This window comes from Canis lupus, chromosome 36 (genome assembly GCF_048164855.1).
Source record: "Canis lupus baileyi chromosome 36, mCanLup2.hap1, whole genome shotgun sequence".
Classification (NCBI taxonomy): Eukaryota; Metazoa; Chordata; class Mammalia; order Carnivora; family Canidae; genus Canis; species Canis lupus.
The window spans coordinates 18933889-18950989 of record NC_132873.1 but is presented as its reverse complement, the minus strand read 5'-3'; the positions used below and the strand labels follow the sequence as shown (position 1 = coordinate 18950989).

The following is a 17101-nucleotide window of genomic DNA, read 5'->3' as shown; positions in this document are numbered from 1 at the left end:
TATACAAGGTACTTAGAGATTGTTATGATGGCCTCTTTTTCATTTCTACTGAATTTAAAATAGTAATGAAGAAACTTTTTTTTTTTTAGAAACTTTTTTTTAAAAGATTTTATTTATTCATGAGAGACAGAGAGAGAGATGCAGAGACATAGGGAGAAGCAGGCGGGGAGCCTGATGTGGGACTCGATCCCAGGATCTCGGGATCATGACCTGAGCCAAAGGCAGATGCTCAATCACTGAGCCACCCAGGTATCCCAGTTATGAAGAAACTTTAAGCCTTTAAATTGTAGTCAAATATAAACCAGAATTTATTTACTGAGATGATTCTTTTTTTTTTTTTTTAAGATTTTATTTATTTATTCATAGACACAGAGAGAGAGGCAGAGACACAGGCAGAGAGAGAAGCAGGCTCCATGCAGGTAGCCCGATGTGGGACTCGATCCCGGGTCTCCAGGATCGCACCCCAGGCTGCAGGTGACGCCAAACCGCTGCGCCACCGGGGCTGCCCTACTGAGATGATTCTTGAAGAACATTAGTGTAAAGGTTTTTTGAGAATTCTTAAATAATTTTGAAAGAGCTTTTTAAAAAAACGATGAAATACATTATTTCCTAAGTCCTTTTAGGATTCTAGTAATTGTTGTTATCTATCCTGATGCTCATTACAGAATAACCTGTAATTAGTATTATTTATACAAATGTTTAGCTTGTTTATAAATTTTAAAGGCGAAAAGTAGTTTCCTCTATTTGAGAATGCAGTAAAATTGTTAAAGATTTTAAAAATACTCATTAAAATGTGAGTTATAAAAGTAATGCATCTAAATACTATAGGCCAAAAGTAACATCTGTAATGACTTACGTGTACACACATTATGACCCAATAAAATTAAAACTTCCTGTTTTAGTTTCCATCTATTTGTTTTCTTAATTTTATGAACTGTTTTTTTTTCAATATCAAGTTAGAGATGTAATTAAAATTGTGTAATTTATTTTGTTTCTTAATTCTTAGCCTTTTATTTCCTGCTGCATTGGTTCAGCTGGGCAAAGAACCACGACTCCTCCACCATCCCAAATTCCAGATCCGCCTTTTTCTTCCCCCATTACTCCTCATCGGACATCATTTGGTGGAATTTTGTCATCAGCCTCCTGGGGAGGATCACTTGAAAAATCAAAACTGATTACGAAATTGATATCAGCTGGAACCCAAGATAGTGAATGGGGATGCCCCACATCTCTGGAGGGTCAGCTAGGGTCTGTTATCATCTTCTACGAAGCACTACAGCCTCCTCAAGTGAAGGCATTATATTTAGCAGGTGAGCATGTACAGTCATACTTCTTAAACTTAGTTTTTTTGTTGCTTACATGTATTTTGAAGAATATATTTGATCTCAAGAGTATATTTGTATTTGTAATGGAAGCTGAAAGGGAAGAAAAAACTCACTACATTTCATCCTCCCCACCTCCAACTTGATTGGGGTATTATTGGTATAGAACATAGGTATGTTTAAGAAGTACAGTGTAGGGATGCCTGGGTGGCTCAGTGGTTGAGCGTCTGCCTTTGGCCCAGGGTGTGATCCTGGAGTCCCAGGATCAAGTCTCATGTCAGGCTCCCTGCATGGAGCCTTCTTCTCCTTCTGCCTATGTCTCTGCCTCTCTCTCTCTGTCTGTCATGAATAAATAAAATCTTAAAAAAAAAAAAGAAGTACAATGTAATGATTTGGTACACATATATATTGCAAAATGATTACCACAATAAGGTTAGTTAGGACCTCTGTCCGTCACATAATTACAGCATGTGATTGTGTGATGTGTGGTGAAAGCATTTGAGATCTACTCTCTTAACTTTTTTTTTTCTTAAGATTTTATTTATTCATAAGAGACACACAGAGAGAGGCAGAGACACAGGCAGAGGGAGAAGCATGCTTTATGTGGAGCCTGATGTGGGACTCGATCCCAGGTCTCCAGGATCAGGCCTTGGGCTGAAGGTGGCGCTAAACCGCTGAGCCACCTGGGCTGCCCTACTCTCTTAATAACTTTTTGGGGTATAATATAGTTTGGTTAACTCTAGTACACCATACCTTTTTTTTTGGTAAGCATAAATAAAGCAAACCTTTAGGAAATATTTCAAATATCCATAATAATGTCTATATTAGTCTGTTAGGACTGCTCTAACACAATACCACAGACTTGGGTTACTTAAACACTATTTCTTCACAATTCTGGATGTATAATTCCAAGATCAAGTTTCCATCAGGCTTGGTTTCTGTTGAAGATTCTCCCTGGCTTGTAGATTACTGCCTTCTCACTGTGACCTCACATGGCATCTTCCCTTGGTGTATGTGCGAAGAGAAAGATGTCTATTCCTCTTCTTATGAGGGACCCTTATGACATCATTTAACTTTAGATACCTCCTTAAAGACCCTATCTCCAAATATAATCACGTAGGGTGCTAAAACTTCAACATATGAGTTTGGGAGGGACATAATTCAGTATATAATATTGCCAGTACTTTTGACAGATTTTAATAAATTGATGAAACAAAATATGTCTATGTTTATAAGAAATCATATGATTGATTCTAAAATTATGTGTCTTGTTCTAAGACTTGTCATTTTTATATTAACATACCTGAAGAAATGAGGACAGAAGAATCCTATTTCTTGGATAAGATTACAAGCTATTTTTGTTTTGGCTTTTCCTTTTTCTTTTGGCAGTGATTTTAAAGATACACACTGTTATTATTGGATCATAACTATTTTCAAAATTATATCTATATTCTAGTAGGATGTTCAGGAGGTAAACCTCTAAGTATTTATATGTACCAACTGCAAAAGAGTTATGTAAAAATATCTTTTTTAGATTACATAATCTTGAAATGAATGGGACTGCCTAGATTTAATTTGGATTTTATTTTTATAATTCTTCCAATTTACAGTTCTACTCTTACAAATAATAGTTATTTGTTGTATGGTCTTCTTAATGATTGTTTTGGGTGGTTGCATAATATTTCATTGAATCTGTATTGCATAATTTACTTAGGTTGTTTATAGTTTTTAATTTGACATAAACTTGAAGTATTAAATAAGATGAGCTATTGTACTTTTAGTGTTTTTCCTTAATTTGGATACGTTCACTTATAATAAACTCCCAGGATATATATTCAAAGTGTTTGAATTTTTTTTTGGCTCTTAATACATGTTGCTTAATCTGTTTCCAAAAGATACATACCAATTCATAGTGTCTACTAGTAAAATGTAAGTATACCAATTTCATCACAGGCTTATTAAGGTGGAATGGTCAGTACTATTTCCTTCATTTTTTGATTTAAGATGGGAACTTGTTATAATTTGTATTTGTTAGATTTTTTTTTTAGTCTTATTAATTCACAGTTCAATTTCTGTGGTATCTATTCACATTATTGGTTGATTGTTTTGCTATTTTATCTTATAAATTTAAATTACGTTAGATAAATTACTAAGTAGATTTTGTTATATTTGATATTAGTTTTCTGATACCATATAAAATTCCCTTTCTCTAGTGGACATCAAACCACCCCCCAGCTTTTTTTAGGTTTTAGATGAACTGGAGGTGATGTAAAAATAAAGTTCATTTGGCTAGTATGTTGTTTTTTTTTTTTCCTTTTCAATCAATCAATCTTATTTATTTCAAAATTTCCTTCTTTTACCTTCAACAAAAATACATTTCCATTCCTTCTATCTTTGTAACATATCTCCTAGTTTTCTACATGCAGAATTTATCTCTGATTCTTATCAGTTTGTATAGTTAGCAGAATTTTAACTTTTAGAAACCTTAGTCTCCCTTGAAAACAATATAGTAAGTAAGCATGAACCCTTACATCTGAATTCTTTAGACCTAAGTTAATGAATCAATAAAGCACAAACCATGTATACCAACAGACTCAAAAATCCTTAGTTTCTTTGCAGTAAGAAATAAAAACCATAAATCTGTGTTTCGTAAGCAGTGCTTCAGTGCTTTACCCAAACTTGAACCCTAACCCTAATCCTAAATTGGGTTCTTTTTTTTTTTTTCCTAAGATTTTATTTATTTACTCACAAACTCATGAGAGACACAGGCAGAGGGAGAAACAGGCTCCGAGCAGGGAGCTTGACGTGGGACTCGATCCAGGATCTCCAGGATCACGCCCTGGGCTGAAGGTGGCGCTAAACCGCTGAGCCACCCGGGCTGCCCCTAAATTGGGTTCTGACTCAACCCAGCCCCATAGCCTGGCCCAGAAGCACAAGGGACTGACAACACATAAGCGACACCAGAAAACTCAGCCACCCACTCGGGGAAATGTGGCCATTTGGAAGACCAGCAAATGTCTAGAACCCAAACAATTGGAAGGGCCTCCTGAGCCCAGTCATACATTCAATGTCGCCACTGCACATCAGCTCCAAGCCTGAGCCTCATGCTAAGCCTTGCCCTCAACTCAGCCTTCTGGGGAGGTCTCTACCATTTGGGCAGATGGGAACCTCCAAGCTCCTGGGCCCTAACCCTAACCCTAGATTGAGTTGTGATCTGACCCAGCCCCAGAGCCTGGGTCCAAATCCCAAGGGACTGATGATACATGAGCGACACCAGAAAGCTCAGGACACCCTCTAGGAGGAAAAAGTGCCGTTTGTATGAGGGGCAGACAGCAGGAGCTCAAGAAATTGGAGGGGCATTCTGAGCCCACCCTGCACACCAGCCGTGCATCTGAACCTCACTAACCCCTGTCCTCACTTCAGCCCTGCGGGGATGTCTCCCCCATGATAGCAGATGGGACCCTCCAAGCTGTTGGACCCTCACCTTCTCCCTAACCCTAACCCCTAACCCTAAACTCAGCTCTCCATTGAGGTGTCCTCACTGCTGGCCGGTAGGTCCCTCCAAATTCCTGGGCTCTAACATCCTAGCTTTGCATCCAGATTTTGTACCATGGCTAGTATGTTTTATCTGTGTTGAATAGCTTGAAACAGCTTAATTTTTAAATTTATTCTGATTACACAGAACCAAGGAGGCCATATATATTCAGTGACATTTGTGTATGTGTGTCTAAATAATTTTCAGGTCCAAACTGTTTAAGTCCTTGGAAATTCCAAGAGTCTGACATGGCTGACCTGCCTGGTAACATCCTTCTTCACTACACTGCAAAGGTGAGAATAGATGCATGGAGTGTATCTAGTTGTAACTATGCTGTGAATAAAATTCCATTTTTGTTCCTTTTGTCATTTCGATGGATATTTGAGAAGGATGGTCTTGAATTTCCATTTAAAAATTACTAATTTTCAAAAGAAGAGGAGAAGCAATAAAAATTAATTTGCAACTCTCAACTAGGATTCAAATGTTAATCATTATTTCATCCCAGTAGTATGAGTGGGAATCGTTATAGTTGGAATACTAATGAATTGACGTCAGTAAACTTATATTATCCTACTGTTTTGGAAGGAGAGATTAAATAGAACAACTTTTTTTTTTGTTTATTTTTTAAATGTAATACTAGCAAGAAAACAAACCAAAAAAAAAAAAGAAATGTTTATTTCATAAAGAGAAATAAGAAACTACTTATATGCAAGCACACATAGTCCTTTTTCCTTCAAAGACTTACCCAGTGAAAGTAATTAAGATCAGCAATAGCTGAGGGAAAGATCAAGTGTAGAACTCGAAGGAAGAAAAGGAAAGTGACATAAACAATATTAGTTGCCTTCATTGTACCAAATGTTACGTTGACCCAGAAAATGCTTTTGTTTGTGAGATTATACAATGTAGAAATTTTTTTCTAGGTTAGCCAGCTAGTACATGGTCATAATTTATTACTTTGAAAACTTACTTGTGATATCTGACCTAATAAAATTTACTTATCATTTATATTACCCTTAACTTTTTATTTTGATTAATTTCAAGCCTAGAGTGTTTGAAGGAATGGTAAACTAAAATCATATATACTCTCCACCTGAATTCACCAATTATTAACATTTTGCCATACCTGTTGACTGTCTCAATCTTTTGTGAAGATAGATTGACGTAGCTATCAGACACTTAGAAATACCCCTAAATATTTCTATGTAATTATTAACCTACCTAGAAAAATTATCAGTAATTTATGTACTCTTTCAGATTTTCCCAGTTTTCCCGAAAATATTTTATTAGCCTTTTAAAAATTTAAATCTGGATCAAGGTTCATGCATTGTATTATCTATAAGGTCTCTTCCGCCTCAATCTTTTTTAATGTTTGCCTTTTGTAACACTAACATTTTTCCAAAGATATGTTTGTCTACTGAACTAGACTTTTAAGTTATTTTCTTGGCAGGAACTGTATCATATTCTTATTTTCACTTTTAGAAGTAGATAGGAAATAATTGAATTTAATCTCACTAATGTATTTAGTAGCATGTTCTAGACTTAATAGCTAATTGAGTCTTTTTAGCATTATGGTTGTCATATTCTCTTTTCAAATTTAAACTTGATAAAATTCTGTAATAAAATAGCTATTAATGTTTTTCCTCAATAAATTCAGTATGGCAAATATATACAATAAACAGTTTCTTCGAAAAATATTTCTTAAAAATGGTGATGAGTGTTCTGTGGTTAAGTTTGGGGAGATGTATTTTGTATATCCATTTAGAGATTGATATCACTTGAAAAATCTTGTTAAAAACTAGTTTACTTTTGTTTTATTCTACTTTTTTCATAAGTTATTTGAGCATAGAACATGTTCTGTTTTTTTTTTTTTTAAGATTTTATTTATTTATTCATAGAGATGCAGAGAGAGAGAGAGAGAGGCAGAGACACAGGCAGAGGGAGAAGCAGGCTCCATGCAGAGAGCTCTACGCGGGACTCGATCAAGGGTCTCTAGATCACGCCCTGGGCTGCAGGTGGCGCTAAACCGCTGCGCCACCGGGGCTGCCCACATGTTCTGTTTTTTTAATCGTACTTATTGACAAGTACTAGTCTGGGAAAAGGTGCTCTAGAGGGTTTTTTGACAGTCAGCAGTTTTTCATTTTTGTGCTGATGTGTAGGAGGTGTTAAGCCATCCATTGCTGATAATTTTTTGAGTGTCTTCTTCAAGCCAAGAATTGTGCTGAACTTTCAGGATATAAAGATGAATAAAGTGTCTGACTTTAAGAAGCTTATAACCTAAAGTGAAGTAAATATGAAAAAAAAATTGCAGTATAATTTTGTGAGCATCTTTCTTTTTAGCTGCCATTTAGAATAGTAATATTAAACTTAATATTGTAAGCATCTTATCATTGACTATTCTATATACCCTTTTAAATTATGGTGAAATGGGCAGCCCGGGTGGCTCAGTGGTTTAGCGCCGCCTTCAGCCCAGGGTGTGATTCTGGAAACCTGGGATTGAGTCCCACGTCAGGCTCCCTGCATGGAGCCTGCTTCTCCCTCTGCCTCTCTCTCTCTCTCTCTGTGTCTCTGCCTCTCTCTCTCTCTGTGTCTCTCATGAATAAATAAATAAAATCTTTAAAAGAAAAGAAAAAAAATTATGGTGAAATGTTTCACATATAGTTAAAATGATGTTTTGTCCTCACTGTGCTTAGCTATTTGCCATATTTTCCTTTTATTCTTAGGCTTGCAAAAATTCAATCTGTCTTGATTTATCTACTAATTGTTTGCATGGGAGATTAACAGGAAACAAAGTAGTGAACTGGGACATCAAGGTAAGTAATGATGAGCAACATACTATGTTGAGTTTATTGAACCTTTTAAAGAGTTTATCTTTTAAGCACCACCAGTTTTTTTTTTTAATATTTTATTTATTTATTCATGATAGTCACACAGAGAGAGACAGAGAGGCAGAGACACAGGCAGAGGGAGAAGCAGGCTCCATGCAGGGAGCCTGATGTGGGATTTGATCCCAGGTCTCCAGGATCGTGCCCCGGGCCAAAAGCAGGCGCCAAACCGCTGCGCCACCCAGGGATCCCTAAGCACCACCAGTTTAATCTGAGTAATAAGTCCTGGTGAATATGTTTGCAGGCAAGATATACAGTTTGAAGTATAAACAAAGAAGTAGAATGATTAGTTTGCTTGAAAGTTAGTTACCTTCTTAAACTACGTTTGAATTTAACAGTTTCTTTTAGAAGAATATACTGCCTTAGTTTATTGATCTGCTTTTAAGGTATTTAATCCCTAAACTTATATGGCAGATTTCAACCAGAGAGCACAGGTGAGGGGTGGAGCAGAGGAAGAGGGGCACGCAGATTCCCCACTGAGCAGGGAGTCAGCCCAATGCAGGGCTCAATCCCAGAACCCTGAGATCATGACTTGAGCCAAAGTCACATGCTTAACTCACTGAGCCATCCAGGTACCCCCCCCCCCCTCCAGTTTATTTATTTATTTGAGAAAGAGAATGTGCATGCAAGCAGGGAGACTTGCAGAGGGAGGAGAAAGAGAATCCTCAAAAATATTTCCCACCACTGAGAGAAGTCCCAGGACCCCAACTGAGATCATGATCTGAGTGGAAGTCAAGAGTGAACCCTCAACAGACTGAGCCAGCTAGGAGTCCCCCAAAACCCTGTTATCCTATAGTCCGTTAACACCCATCAAATAATGCCTTTTGTTTCAGTGGAACAGAGATCATTAGGATAATTCTGCCAGTATAGAAAATGAACCCATCAGTTGTTAGTCCTGTTATTCATATGGTATAAAGCATTTTTCTCTTTGACTTTGAAATGAGACCACTTAATTTTACCTGTTAAAATGATAAAATTAAAAAATAAATAAATAAAATGATAAAATTTATGACATTTGTCCATTCATAAGTTAACTTTTGCTGTCACTTAATAAGATTGGTCTCTGAGGCTAGTTGTAGGTACGTATTACTTGTATGTAGAAAGCTGATTATTTGTGCCATACATTATATTTGAAAATCAAAGTAGTTTTTGGTGCCTTGAGTTACAACTACAGGGAAATCAAACAGAAACAGAATTAATGAGGAAATGTTCATTGTATTTTTTTTCCTTCAGAAAATTATGTTTTACTTTTAATTTTTTTGGGTTTTTTAAAGACTTTTTAAAAATTTGTTTCAGAGGTAGAATTTAGTGATTCATCAGTTGCATATAATGCCCAGTGCTATTATATCAAGTGCCCTTCTTAATGCCCATCACCCATAAATTATCCCTTCCCCTACCCACCTCCCTTCCAGCAATGTTCAGTTTGTTTCCTAGAGTTCAGTGTCTCTTATGTTCATTGTATTTTTATACTGCAACAAAATCAAACAAAATTTGTTAAATGACAACAAAGAAAAATACTTGCCATTTGGAAAGCTAATTTACTTGCTATACTCTTAAAAATCAGTATGAAAAACAGGCAAAAAGAATGAAAAGGGTTGTTTAATAATGAAACTGAGTCTATTTTTTTTTTTTTTTTTTGAAACTGAGTCTAAACGGCAGATCAGAACATTTTAGCAGTTAATGATGGCCAATCTTGGGTAGCACCCAGCTCATCAGGCACTAAGCACTCTTTTATTAGCTTAATCTTGGTAACAACTTTACAAAGTGAAAATTATTATTATCCTCATTTTACAGATGAAGAAACCAAGGCCAGAGATATTAGTAACTTGTTAAAGAATGTGGACTATATTTTGTTAAGCTATGCAAAATAGTCACTTTGAACTTTGGTTGAAGCCACCCACTTCACCTTTTTTGTTAATTAAAATTAGAGAAGTCAGTCATATTTCTACCACCAGTTGTATTTTTTTTCTTAATTTATTTTATTATACTTAATTGCTTTATGACAGTTGATCCCTCTTGTATCATTACTGTTACATTTTAAAGTCTACTTATGGGGTCAAGTTTGGATTGCCTGTGTTTGAAATCCCTAAACTTTGAAAAACAAAGTTTTGGTACAAAGGGTCTGGCATAGTTTTGAATATTGATTTAGTGACCCCCATGGCTACTCTTTAAAGCATCTTCCCAAACAAGAGTTCTTTTAGCTTAGGCTGTCCTGTGTATTGCCTAAAAGTTTAGTAAAGTGCAACCTCACACAGGCTGTATAAATATTAAATGACAAAATTGCCATTGTTTTATAAGATTAAAAAATTGTAATTTTCTTTCTCAGGACATCATAAACTGCATAGGTGGATTAAATGTACTCTTTCCTCTGTTGGAACAAATCAGCCGCTTTGGTGAAGGACAGATTTCTGAAGGAATGAATGAAAGCACAGTTTCTGAATTGGTAACTCCTGTAGAAGGAGATTGGGTCGTATTGACCTCCACAAAGGCATCAGGTATCAAGATATAATTAACACAAAATAGTCATCGAAAATTTGGGGATTAATTGAAACATAGATAAAATGTCTTGCCACTGTTAGGAGGAAACTTAACAATTTGTAGCTGAAGCAGCCCATCCCTAATTTTACTAATGTAATTCCAAAAGTTCATAATATTTTAGTCAAAAAAATTAAGAAGTTGGTTTTATTCTTGCTATCCTTAGTTCGTACTATTAGTAGAAATATGACAGCATTGCTAAAATTATGGTAGAGAAAATATTTGCATGTGTATGTAAGTATATGATACACAATCGCTGGTTTCTCTGATATTTGCATTGTCCCAGTGACCTTTGGAAGCAGATTGCTCACCCAGATCTTTTGTTTATTACAATATGCATTATGGCAGAAAATGTGATAGAAGAGTGATTAGAATAATTATAATTAACGACATGTTCACAATTCCTCAGAGTCAAGATTAGAAAGAAATTTAATTGCAACATTTATCTTGATTGTGAAACACTTTATTCAAAGACATCCTATCAACCAGGACAATCTCATTCACTCCCATGGAGTTGCCACTCTTGGTGCCTTACTTCAGAAGGTGAGCTAGTTTAATATTTGTCGGTGTGGCTAATGATTGTAATTAGCAGTTTGTCTTTAGGGTTTTTCTTCTTACTAAGTAAATATTTTTAAATTACGTTATTATGGCTTCAGTTATATTCATGGATGTAACTTTGTTTGACAAGCAGATTTTTAAAACCTACACTGAATCACTTTTTTATAAGAATTACTCACTTAGGTAATAGTGTATAATCTTTTATACATAGGATTTTGTTAGTACTGGTATTTGGGATATTTGATAAATTTAAGACTTTTAGGAATATGACATTAGGAATATATGTTCTAATGTACATTGGAAAATTAAAGTTTAAATTGTTTCTATTTTTGTAACAAAGATTCTCATATTTAGATGTTCTGAGTTAATCACTTGAAATTTGATGTAGCTTAATGATAGTTATTTAAACTAAAATTTACAAAACTCTGTTTGAATTTCAGGTGCCAAGCGCCTTGATGGATGTTAATGTACTGATGGCAATTCAGTTACTAATTGAACAGGTATCATTAGAAAAAAATATGCAGCTTCTGCAGCAAATGTATCAGTATTTACTTTTTGACTTCCGTATTTGGAACCGTGGAGATTTTCCCTTTCGAATTGGTAAGAGCATTCTGTTGGATAGAATTTTATACTTGTTATAGAAATTTGTAACTACCTGTGGGATTTTATTTTAGGTATTCATTTAAGAGTGAACTTTGTATTTTAGGTCATATACAGTATCTTTCCACCATCATCAAAGACAGCAGGAGAGTTTTCCGAAAGAAGTATGGTGTGCAATTTCTCCTAGATACACTTAGGATTTATTATGGGTATGATGTCCTTGCTCCTTCTCAGTGTGATACTGTTTTCTGCCTGCTGCTTGCTTGGAATATCTAGATTATTTATTTCCCAGTAATTCTAATATCCTTTAACTTCAGAAAGACAGGAGATTGTGGAGGTTAAAATGATGAACAGTGGATCACATATATTGAATTTGAATCTTGTATTTCATTAATTGGCTGAAGGCAACTTAACTTTTCTGTGCTTAAATTTTCTTGTCTGTGACAGGAGATACAAACCTGTGATATCCTATGGTTGTTTTGAGAATTAAACTAAATGCATTAATAATATGCAAAACACTTAAAACTGCATCTGACACTTAGTGTTGCTTAAATATAAGCTGTTTAACTATTTATATCTTTGTCATTGAAATTCAAGGTTTTCCTTAAAAAAGAAAACAAAGATACCATGAATTCTTATAATTACATGGAAACATCTTTATTTAAACTATGAATTCTTTCATGTAAAATACTAAAATGTAAACATTTTACATTTCAATTCTTGCACTTTTACTTTCTCTTTCAGGACTGATTGTAAATATAGTGAGCTGTCTTTAGATGACGTTCGAACAATAAGGACTTCTTTGTATGGACTAATTAAGTATTTTCTGTGCAAAGGTGGAACTCATGAAGAGATACAGAGTATTATGGGTTATATAGCTGCTATCAATGAAGAAGAACAGGTATTATGCCCAAGAAAAGTCTTCTTAAAAAAAAAGTCTTCTTTTCTTTTTCACACATAAATTGCTATATCATCTTCCTTGAAAATTCCATATATATTAAACATTTTAAAAGTAAAATGTTTATCATATGAAAAACTATATTATGCAGTTAAAGAAGTAAATTTTTATCTCTTAACTGAAAATTTAATTAAAGAGGTGGTAATGTAATCAAATATTTTAATTAGCTAGAAAGTAGTATATCTGGAAATAGTTGTTGTGGTAGTTCTGAATCTTATTTTCATAGGCCACATGATGTATAGTTACCTGTCATTCAACATACTGGGCAGATTTCTAACATGTTTTAACATAGGTTTATAAAAATTTTGTATGAAGAGTAAATTATAAATATATTTATATATTCAGATACTTTTACATTCTTACTTATTTGTATCTCAGAGCTACTCTTTAAAACAGTGGTTCTCAATGTATGTTTCCTGACCAGATTTACCTGGGAGCTTTTTAGAAATGCACACATACTGAACTAAGCCTTCCAGGTGATTATGACACATGGTAAACTTTGAGAACCACTGATATAAAATATACAGACCAGGCATTAATCTTCCCATTTGCACATTTGGAAGTACATATTCAGAGAGATTAGATGACTTAAAAAGTCATACAGCTAACAAACCTGGGAATAGAACTCAGGTATATTTACTGCTATTTCTGTGCTCTTTCTGCATACCACTCTCAACACCAAACCTTAGTAGCCTTAATTTATGTTGACTCAAATATTTTGTGTTCTATGATGAAGTATTCATTGTGTAAGCAGATATTACATGACTTCATAATTGATATTATATAGATGAGTTAAATTAGGCTATTTCCCCATAAGGTTAGACTCCAGAAGCTTCTTTTTATTTAGTCAGTAGCCATCTTATTTCATGATAGCTGTATTGTCACCCACTGTGATTAATTGCCAATATTTTCTTGGTCAATTCAGTCAAAGAGGTATTTATTGAAAGCTCATTATACACACAGAGTAATATTAAATATTATGGGTATATTAAAATGAGTAAGTTAGCATTCTTTTAGCCTAATAGAGGGAAGGGTGAATAAGAGAAGTTTATAAATAATTATGAAACAAACAATAAAAGAATATGATAGTAACTATAAGAGTAATACAAAGTCCTATGAGGTTTTCAAAGGAGAGTATTACATGTTGAGACCAGGAAAGGCTTTTTTATGGAAGACATAGCTTTTTTTTTTTTTTTTTTAAAGACATAGCTTTTTATGTAGCTGAGGCATAATAAGGCTCAGCATGTGAACATGCACATTGAGAGGATGTACAAAAGGAAATAAGCCAAAAACATAATGGAGGTTAAAATCAGGCTATTTCATAAGACATCAGACATTCAGTTAAGCTAAAACATTAGGGTATATAGAACTTAGTTTAAATAACTGTCACTCAGATTTTATTTTTACTTCCATATATGAATGTGGTTGTTTTGTGTTGCTTAATTTTAAAAGCTCTTCGGAATTTTGGATATGCTCTTCAGTCTCCTACGTACCAGCCCAACTAGAGGTCAGCTTTTCTTACTGCTGTTTGAACCAGGAAATGCTGACATACTTTATGCCTTGCTCTTAAATCAGAAGTACTCTGACAGACTAAGAGAAATTGTTTTTAAGGTACACACATTTCTTAAGCATCTTTATATTTGGGGACATTTGTGAGTATATGAATTTACTTATAAATATCTATTTTATAAATGTAAATTCTTTTTTTCATATCTATCTAATTTTAAATTGTTGTAGGGGTACCTGAGTGACTCTGGGTTAAGCGTCTGACTCTTGATCTTGGCTCAGGTCTCAATCTCAGGGTTGTGAATTCAAGCCCAGCGTTGAGCTCTATGCTAAGATGTGGAACCTGCATTAAAAATAAACTAATTAGGGGCAGCCCCAGTGGCTCAGCAGTTTAGCGCCGCCTGCAGCCCAGGGCCTGATCCTGGAGATGCTGGATCGAGTCCCACGTCAGGCTCCCTGCATGGAGCCTGCTTCTCCCTCTGCCTGTGTCTCTGCCTCTCTCTCTCTCTCTCTCTCTGTCTCTATGAATAAATAGATATAATCTTAAAAAAAAACAACTAATTAATCAATTCTTCAGTTTGTTTTGATATATATTTTTCATGTCTTGAATTTTTAAAAACTAATTATATTGTAATCTGATCAGTTATTTCAGTGGAAAATCCACTTTGTTGTATCATCCTCAATAAAACCTCTCCCTTTTTTGCCTTTTAACAGTTTCTTTAAAGTATAATTGATACACCATGTTACAATAGTTTCAAGTGTATAACATAATGTTTCTAAAAGTTTATGCATTATGCTATGCTCCTCACAAGTGTAGCTACCATCTGTCACTTGTTATTACAATACCATTGACTATATTTCCTACGTTCTACCTTTTATTCCTGTGACTTACTCATTTCATAACTGGAAGCCTGTACCTCCCACTCCATTTCACTCCTTGTCTCATCTCTCTTCTGACTTACCATGGGTCTTTGTTTCAGGTCAGACATTTTAGCAGTTACTAATAACAACTAACCTCATGTGGCACCCACTATTCATCAGCCAGTGAACATTCTTCAGATGTTAGCTAACTTAGTCCTTGCAAAAACTTGATGAAGTGTACATTGTTATTCCCATTTTTCAGGTAAAGAAACTGAAGTCAGAGAGGTTAGTAACTTGTCAAAGGATATTGAATATATTTTGTTAACCTATCCAAAGCAGTCACTTGGAGCTTTTGGTGAAGCCACCTACCTCACTTTTTTTGTTTTTTGTTTTTTTTTTTTTTAAAAAAGAGGAGTGAGTCATATTTTTACTTCTTGTAATTTATTCTGTTCGTTCAGCCTGATTGCCTATGACATTTGTTTCTTCTTATATCATTAGTGTTACATTTTATAATACAAGTCTATTTATGGGGTCAAGTTTGGATTGTCTTTGCTTGGAATCCCTAGACTTTGGAAAACAAAGGTGCAATAAAAATAATCTGGCAAAGTCTCTCATGAGTATCACTTATGGGGCCCCCTTGGCTGCTCTTTAAAGTATCTGCCCTGGGGATCCCTGGGTGGCGCAGCGGTTTGGCGCCTGCCTTTGGCCCAGGGCGTGATCCTGGAGACCCAGGATCGAATCCCACATCGGGCTCCCTGTGCTTGGAGCCTGCTTCTCCCTCTGCCTGTGTCTCTGCCTCTCTCTCTCTCTGTGACTATCATAATTAAAAAAAATAAATAAATTTAAAGTATCTGCCCAAACAATCACTCCTTTACAGAGATTAAATGTTATTTCTCCAGAAATGGCCTTATATGGATTGTTCATGTTATTATTCTGCCAAAATTATCCTTTCTGTAGAGTTTCATATGTCACTTTTAAAACACTGATCACACTTCAAAAAAGCATGGGATTACTAACTCGTTCTCCCATTTGAACATATAGATGTGTTGCTTCACAAAATGTTTCCTTGTTCTTAAAAAATTATTTTGATAACTGTTACATAAATATTACAGAAATTACTAAATTGATCTAGAAGTATCTTTTTTCTCTTTTAAAATAATATACTTTTGTTTTTCATGAAGGCTGTTAAGGTTTGTTTTTATCTAAGCCTTAGCCATTAAAAAGGAAATTTTAAATTCTTTGATCTGCCAAGAAATATATGTAAACAACAGTTTTAAATATATATATATATTTAAAGATTTTATTTATTTATTCATGAGAGAGAGAGACAGACACACACAGGCAGAGGGAGAAGCAGGCTCCACACAGGGAGCCTGATGTAGGACTCTATCCTGGGACTCTAGGATCATGACCTGGGCCGAAGGTATGCACTAAACCGCTGAGCCACCCAGGGATCCCTAAATATATTATTTAAATGCAAATTTTAATTTTATTTTAGTTCAGTTTCTTAAATCCATTTTTTTAATGAGAGTATGTTATGAAGTATTCCTCCCTGTTACTTCTGGAATTGTTGTACTTAAGCAATAAAATGATGCTCCAAAATAATGCTAGTATGGTAATATTATATACAGTATTAACTTAAGTGACAGACTGTTCTCAGTTCTCTGTATTGAGAAGAATATATTACTGTTGTGACCAGGTTATGGAACAAATGTTGAAATGCACAAATGTTTATGAACGAAGTAAACAACGTATTCGGCTCCGAGAAGTTGGCTATTCAGGATTGGGACTTCTTCTTAATGAAGCATCTGTTAATACCTCTCTCATTAAAAGCCTCACCAATCAAATTATAAATACAGGTATGACTAAGGCTAATAATATTGATATAATTAAGAAATGTTCTTCGTAGTAGCATAATTCTATTTGATGGTTCTCAATTTTTTTCCTAAAGTGTTTTTTTTCCTTCCTTCCTCAGGTTACTTTTTAATGACCTATTATTTGATTCAGCAGGGCTTTTCTTGGGTACTATTTTTTATTTACCTTTTTGTTTTTTTCTCTCCCAGGCATACATAGTGCCTTACTTGCTAGGCCTTCAGTAATTGTTTATTGATTGATTAGTAAATAATTGAATCCTCTATAATAAGAAAAGGATGCTAGTAAAAATACATACAAAACATTCTGTCTTTTTGTTTAGGGAGCTTAAATCCTTAATTTTAGTATTCTTTCAGATATCCTTTTGTTTCTCATTTTTAAAAATTTTTTTAGTATGTACTACAAACTGTAGTGTTTATGTCAGATGCTAGGGGTTCAAAAGGTATAGGTTTCTTTGTCTTGAATGGTTTAT

At 34.7% G+C, this 17101-nt stretch overlaps 1 protein-coding gene and 1 long non-coding RNA gene across 12 annotated transcripts in view; one reads left to right on the top strand and one right to left on the bottom strand.

Moving 5' to 3' along the window:
- NBEAL1 (neurobeachin like 1) overlaps positions 1-17101 on the top strand; it is a 178014-nt gene that overhangs the window by 71186 nt on the left and 89727 nt on the right. For all 11 annotated transcript variants that reach the window (XR_012024946.1, XM_072812973.1, XM_072812975.1 and 8 more), the window contains 10 exons: positions 1007-1310; positions 5065-5150; positions 7578-7667; positions 10066-10234; positions 10684-10817; positions 11273-11432; positions 11539-11641; positions 12177-12333; positions 13843-14001; positions 16457-16616. Coding sequence is in view for 10 of the 11 variants with exons in the window: in XM_072812973.1 (XP_072669074.1) it covers positions 1007-1310; positions 5065-5150; positions 7578-7667; positions 10066-10234; positions 10684-10817; positions 11273-11432; positions 11539-11641; positions 12177-12333; positions 13843-14001; positions 16457-16616 (1522 nt within the window). In the remaining variant the exon portion in view is untranslated. The remainder of the gene's footprint in view (positions 1-1006; positions 1311-5064; positions 5151-7577; positions 7668-10065; positions 10235-10683; positions 10818-11272; positions 11433-11538; positions 11642-12176; positions 12334-13842; positions 14002-16456; positions 16617-17101) is intronic.
- LOC140625620 (uncharacterized) overlaps positions 1-17101 on the bottom strand; it is a 34114-nt gene that overhangs the window by 4355 nt on the left and 12658 nt on the right. The gene's annotated exons all lie outside the window — the stretch shown is intronic.